Source organism: Bombyx mori, chromosome 2 (genome assembly GCF_030269925.1).
Source record: "Bombyx mori chromosome 2, ASM3026992v2".
Lineage (NCBI taxonomy): Eukaryota > Metazoa > Arthropoda > Insecta > Lepidoptera > Bombycidae > Bombyx > Bombyx mori.
This window is the reverse complement of record NC_085108.1, coordinates 2,847,552-2,854,524: the sequence shown is the minus strand read 5'-3', so window position 1 is coordinate 2,854,524 and position 6,973 is coordinate 2,847,552. Positions and strand designations below refer to the sequence as shown.

The window sequence follows — 6,973 nt, the reverse complement described above, 5'->3', positions numbered from 1 at the left end:
GATTTAATCTCAAAATGTGTAGTTGACATACTTAGTATGGAGGGTAGAAATATCTTTACCTCCGTAATACTTAGTAGACTATGGTGAACAATCAGTAATCTCAAATATATTAAGTGTATAATCTATGGTGATTATTGAAGGACATCTCTAATTGACAGTGTCAACTGTCATGCTGTTTGATGTTTCTTGGGATGACATTTTATGCCGCGAAAATTTCTTTTTGAACTCATTTTAAATATTTATTAAATAATTTTATGCTTCGATGTATAAAGCTAAAACACTTCACAAAATAATCATAAATAACATTGTCTGAGAAAATGCGTGGATCAATGGATACAGACCCGTTGGCTATTCAAATAAAACTTGTAAGGAAGTACATAAAATTGAAATTAATAGAAGACAATGTATTGTTTCGGGGGCACGACCAGGAAAGAAATCATGTGTACGAATTATTAAGAAGAACTGTCTTACAAGGAGAATCGCATTCGGCTTTACTTATAGGGCCGAGAAGTAGTGGAAAAACCACTGTAAGTTCTTGTGCTTCAATATACAATTCGCGGATTTAATTTACAATATTTTTAAATTGTTTTATGTCCACCAGCTTAGCACAATATAGGTGATTGTGGCCGCTCTCAGCTCTTCATGTGACAGATACATATGTGATAGATAGGTATATATAATGCAGCAAGATTTAAGAGTGGTATGGTTTACTGTCAGTCTATTTGGGTAGGTATGTTGGATTCTGCCTATTTTTTATGAAGTAGCAGTGCATTCCAGCGTGGAAGCTAGGATGATTGTCAAACAATACAATTCTGAATTCTACCTGACCCATGAATGATATTTTTGTTCAGATCCCATCACTTTTATTATTTTCTTTATATTTTCTTTAATAATGTATTGCTAGTAGTACATAGCAACATACCTGCTATATCTTTATCTTTTCCAGAATTTCTGTATAGTTAAGTGGCTGTCTGGAAGAGATCTCTTGATGATGAGATGATAAGATTTGTACAAATGGATCTGCTTGTTGACTGTTTTCTATTGTTAATTGTGTTTTGGTGTGCATATAAAGTATATTCTCTCTCTCTCACTTTCTAGTTACAATTTAATATAAGGTGAAGCAAGGGCCTCTGTACAGAAAATGTTATCTGTTGTGACCTTTCAATAATGGTAAAACATTTCATTTCAGCTACTAAACTCGGTACTTCACCAGCTCTCTAGAGAGACAGATTTGGAGAATGATGCTATTATAATTCAACTGAATGGCCTTGTACATAGTGATGATAAACTGGCCCTTAAAGCTATCACAGCGCAGGTGATTGAGGCCTTTTTATGAATCTAATAAAAATGTCAAAAAGAATTCTATTAATGTTTGTTCAATTGTATTCCTGTATAGCAGGAAAGGTTTTTCTATTATATTTTGTTCTGAATAGGATAGTGAATTGTACTTAACTAAAGACCATTGTGTGTAATAGACTAGACCAGTGTTTCCCAACGTGGTGCCCATAGCCTACAAGTTGGCAATTTGATAATTAAGAAGGGCAATTGCATTAAATCAATAAAGAAAATTGTATTGAAATTATTTTATTATGCTAAAATTATGTATGGGGGGCATAAAAAATTTAAAAATGTTACAGTGGGGCATGGCACAAAAAAGGTTGGGAAACACTGGACTAGACTGTAATAATATGATAAACATGGTGGTTGACTCTTCACTAATGCATTGGATATGAGAAAAAAATCTGTAGCCAAGGTCTTGGTAGGGGGACAACACAATGGCAAAACCTTGGCCACTTTTGAAGCTTGACTACTGGTGTCTTAACCACAGTATAATTAAAGGCAGGCTTAACTAATCTGAATTAAATTGAAGCCTCACCAACTAAGATGGACTCACCTACACTATTCTTTACAGATGCAATTAGAAAATACTGTGGGTGAACGAGTTTTCGGTACCTTTGCCGAGAACCTCTCGTTTTTGTTAAGCTGCATCCAGACTGGTGTTGACAGACGATGTCGAAGCATGGTATTCATTCTAGACCAGTGTGACATGTTTTGCCACAGCGGTATCTCCCAGACATTACTGTATAACTTATTTGACGTAACTCATTCACAGACGGCTCCTATGTGTGTTATCGGTAAGTTCGCTGAGATTGTTTTTGTTGTTTTTCTCAGAATATGTTATAATATACGATTGAGACTGGCCTTTGGCATCACTGTGGTGATGGCATTAACATTGCTACAGTCCTTGCTTATCCTTTAATACATGTTGTGTAGGTTATCCATCATAGGCATTAAAATGCGACTTAATCTGCTTGTCACGTTTTAAAATTAATAATGTATCTTCACTTCATACTATCACACATCTATACTAATATATAAATCTACAGTGGTTTTTACGGATGTTCCATTATAACTACTGAACCATGCGTTCGATTGACATGAAAATTGGTATCCATGTAGAAAATACATGTACTTAATGGATAGGCTAATATTTATATGAGTGTTGGACTTACTGGTGGTAGGACCTCTTGTGAGTCCGCACGGGTAGGTACCACCACCCTGCCTATTTCTGCCGTGAAGCAGTAATGCGTTTCGGTTTGAAGGGTGGGGCAGCCGTTGTAACTATACTGAGACCTTAGAACTTATCTCAAGGTGGGTGGCGCATTTACGTTATAGACGTCTATGGGCTCCAGTAACCACTTAACACCAGGTGGCTGTGAGCTCGTCCACCCATCTAAGCAATAAATAAAAAAAATAAAAAAAACTTCCTACACCAGTTGCGGGGGCGTTAATGACGAGAATCTTTCTGGGGGTGAGAAATAATAATAATGCCTAGCTAGTCTTAAATATATTTGGTATTTGATGCCTACTTGTTTCTATGTGTCTTTCCATTACCATTAACACAGGAGAAATCCTTGCTCGAAGATGTTAAATCTTCATTTCATTAAATATCATGCTTCCTTACTGTGCACAGGTGTAACAAATCGCTTAGACATTATGGAGTTGTTTGAAAAAAGGGTCAAATCCCGTTTTTCCCATCGTCACATATTCATATTTCCTAATGAAGTCAATGATGATGACCGGTATGATATTATCTCGCCTCTGGAAGGGAGAAAGAGATTGTTTGTGGAATTGCTGAGTCTGCCCCTGGAGGGTTCTGTGTCGCCGAGGAAGAAAAGAAAATCAAGGAAGTCCATCGGTGAGCTAATATAATTGCTTACGTGATATTCTATACTAGATTATATTTCATCCCACTGCATTGAATGCGTGTCCGCACATGCCGCCTCATGCTTTGTCGCCGGAGAAGCAGTGGCCGGAAATCTAATATTTGTAAAGTAGATAATAAGTTTTGCTTACACATTGTTATTAGATACCTAGTTTTTTTTTTTCTGTATAGAAGGAAAGATGAATTAATTAATAATAATAATAATGATTAATAATGACTTTTTATTTTTTTATTGTTTATTTGGGTGGACGAGCTCAGAGCCCTCCTGGTGTTAAGTGGTTATTGGAGCCCATATACATCTACGATGTAAATGCGCCACCCACCTTGAGATATAAGTTCTAAGGTCTCAAGTTTAGTTACAACAGCTGCTCCGCCCTTCAAACCGAAACGCATTACTGCTTCACGGCAGAAATAGGCAGGGCGGTGCTACCTACTCGCGCGGACCCACAAGGAGTCCTACCACCAGTAATTACGCAAATTATAATTTTGCGGCTTTAATTTTTATTGCACGATGTTATTCCTTCACTCTTCACCGTGGAAGTCGATCGAGAACATTTGTTGAGTACGTATTTCATTAGAAAAATTGGTACCCGCCTGCGGGATTCGAACACCGGTGCATCGCTCGATACGAATGCACCGGACGTCTTATCCTTTAGGCCACGACGACTGTAAAATTAATGAACGAGCGAATGAATTTATGAATGAGACAAACAAATTTCACAGGTCTAGTCACTTTTGTTTTATAGAATACGATTTCCTTAATATTTTAAATTATTCTGTAGCAATGTAAATATCCTTAAAGGAGGTCTATATCCAGCAGTGGATGTCCAATGATTGATGTATCGATAAATAAATTAATTTAGTAACATTTTTTCAGCCAAAACTGATGAAACGGCCTGCACATCCACAGTCTTTGCAATACCAGAACATATATTAAAAGGGAAACTCGACGAGCAATGTTTGTCTACGATGGACCGAGCCTTTGTGAGCGACTGGAATGCCCATATCAGAAGTTTGATTGAAAACGAAAAAGTCATTGACGCTTTAGAGAAGCTATGTTACTATACCGTTGATGAGCAAACTTTTAGGAATGTTTTGGTAAGTTCGAACTTTATTGTATATTTTTTCCTGTACTTAATTGTTGGAAGTGCAAAGGATTATTTTAACAACACGAGGATGACTTGGCCTACGGCCTCAATCAGGGATAACTTGTTGATACAAACTCGATGGGTAGACGAGCTCACAGCCCACCTGGTGTTAAGTGGTTACCGGAGCCTATAGACATCTACAATGTAAACGCCGCCATCTACCTTGAGATATGAGTTCTAAGGTCTCAGTATAGTTACAACGGCTGCCCCACCCTTCAAACCGAAACGCATTACTGCTTCACGGTCGAAATAGGCAGGGTGGTGGTACCTACCCGTGCGGACTCACAAGAGGTCCTACCACTAGTAAACCACCAGTCAGTGACATTAATTGTGTAAATTGAATTTTCAGTTTGAAACAATCAGTAAACTGTCTCCGACGAAACCGAATATAAACGTCATAGATCTAACAACGGCCATAGACAACGCAGTGGCTCCGGAGCACAGAGTCAAAGTGTTGCAGTCGCTATCTATACTAGAGTTGTCTCTGGTGATAGCCATGAAGCACGGGATGGAGATATTCGACGGGCAACCAATGAATTTTGAAATGATCCTACACAGGTTAGGTTATTATTTTATGGGCATTTAAAATAAACATTATTATTTCTCAACCCCACAAAGATTCTCATCATTGACGCCCCCGCAACTGGTGTAGGGAGTCCAACACTCATATAAATATTAGCCTATCCATTAAGTACATGTATTTTTAACATGGGTACCAAGTTTCAAGTCAATCGGATGCCCGGTACAGTAGTTATAACGGAACATCCGTAAAGACCACTGTAGATTTATATATTAGTATAGATATAGATACTGCCCGTAAACACTTCAAAGTAAAAGGCTTTTTCTTAACCCGCCTTGGGTTGAGAAATCAATCAATTAAGTGAGAAAAAAAAAAGGTTTATCGAAATAATATTCTCAATCGGGAAGTTTTTAAGAAGGAACACTGAATTAACAATACGGAACGATTCATATAAAGGTAGGTTGAGAAATCAATTAAGCAACAAAAAGAAAAAAAGGTTTTTTCAATTTATATTAAGTTTATATTAAGAAACACTAAATTAACTAAACTAAACGATGGACTTTTTGGCGGGAACGCGAGGAGTGAAGTTGTGTGATTTGTTTTATTTTGTCTATTTAGTGTTTCTTCGGGCTTAAATGTGTAATAATGGTCGTTTATTAACTGCTTAATATCTGTGAAAGTGCACAAATGTGGGAAAATGAAACAAAGCCGCTGGACGTAACTTCTCGGGATCCTCCAAAAAGTCCACTGAAAAAATCTCTGTGAATGACCACCATTTTACTGAGATTATATTTCATCCCATACCATCATCTCATTTCATTTAATTTAATTTCAGTAGATTAATGTCTGAAATTAATCATCTTCATTTCATTTCACTCCATATTATCATTTTTCATAAAAATAAAGATACAAATTAAAATAAGACTTGACCTAAAGGTCTTAGTTACCAGGTCATAAAATCCCTTAAAAAAAAAAAGAAACTAAACGGTTCTTTTAACGAGTTCCCGCCAAAAAGTCGTCCATAGTGTACAGAAAAAACAATGTTGCCATAAAAAAAAAAACGCAGGTACACGAAGTTCGCAAACGAGCACTCCTCGTCGCAGAGCGTGCCTCGCCCCGTCATCCTCAAGGCGTTCGAGCACCTGCAGGCGCTGGAGATCGTGTTGCCGGCCAGAACGTCGGATGTCGGGGGCGCGGCGGGCGACGCCTCCTCCAGCCGCGTGCAGAAGGAATACAAGCTGTACACGCTGGCCGTGCCCGCCGAGGACCTGGGACGAGCCGTCGACACCTTCAAGAGTCTACCCACCGAGATCTGCCATTGGTACAGCAATTCCGTCGTGTGATAAAACACGTGAGTCCTATCACGTTCGCGTAAGGTCGATTTTAGATAATAAAATTTTTTTAATAATTATTTTTTTACTTGTGTTATGACCACTTGTGAGTCCGCACGGGTAGGAACCACGACCCGGCCTATTTCTGCCGTGAAGCAGTAATGCGTTTCGGTTTGAAGGGTTGGGTAGTCCTTGTAACTAAACAGACCTTAGAACTTACATCTCAAGCTGAGTGGCGCAACGGCTGCCCCATCCGTCAAACCGAAACGCATTACTGCTTCACGGCAGCAATAGGCAGGATGGTGGTACCTACCCGTGCGGACCCACATGAGGTCCTACCACCAGTAAATGTACTAAATTTATATTCCTTAGTGCCTTTCATTATCTGTGCAGCTATTTTTAATTATTTTTTTATTGCTTAGTTGGGTGGACGAGCTCACAGCCCACCTGGTGTTAACTAGTTACTGGAGCCCATAGACATCTACAACGTAAATGCGCCACTCACCTCGAGATATAAGTTCTAAGGTCTCAGTATAGTTACAACGGCTGCCCCGCCCTTCGAACCGAAACGCATTACTGCTTCACGGCGTCTGTTGTGCCGCATATTGTCGTGTAGAAGCAGCGGGGACCAGGGACCAATTTAGACTGGTAAAAATTCGTTAGCTTCTCAAACATGTATGTATGTATGTATGTACACGTTCAAAACATTTGTATATAATTGTTTTTCGATGTATCAATAAATGTGAAA

At 38.6% G+C, this 6,973-nt stretch overlaps 1 protein-coding gene across 1 annotated transcript; it reads left to right on the top strand.

Annotated features, from left to right (window-relative positions):
* The first annotated feature begins 171 nt into the window (after positions 1–171).
* On the top strand, positions 172–6,302 carry LOC101743658 (origin recognition complex subunit 4). Its single transcript, XM_038017376.2, has 7 exons — positions 172–527; positions 1,190–1,315; positions 1,913–2,135; positions 2,975–3,199; positions 4,104–4,324; positions 4,724–4,932; positions 5,961–6,302. The coding sequence occupies exons 1-7, from the start codon at positions 318–320 to the stop codon at positions 6,235–6,237; spliced, it is 1,491 nt and encodes a 496-aa protein (XP_037873304.1). The 5' UTR covers positions 172–317; the 3' UTR covers positions 6,238–6,302.
* The last annotated feature ends 671 nt before the right edge of the window (positions 6,303–6,973 follow it).

What these genes read in the sequence shown, in the direction of transcription:
- LOC101743658 (XM_038017376.2), top strand. Translation starts at nt 318, where the DNA reads ATGCGTGGATCAATGGATACAGACCCGTTGGCTATTCAAATAAAACTT. An exon ending in GAAGTAGTGGAAAAACCACT is followed by an intron (nt 528 to 1,189) that starts GTAAGTTCTTGT and finishes ATTTCATTTCAG; the next exon opens with CTACTAAACTCGGTACTTCA. An exon ending in TTAAAGCTATCACAGCGCAG is followed by an intron (nt 1,316 to 1,912) that starts GTGATTGAGGCC and finishes TATTCTTTACAG; the next exon opens with ATGCAATTAGAAAATACTGT.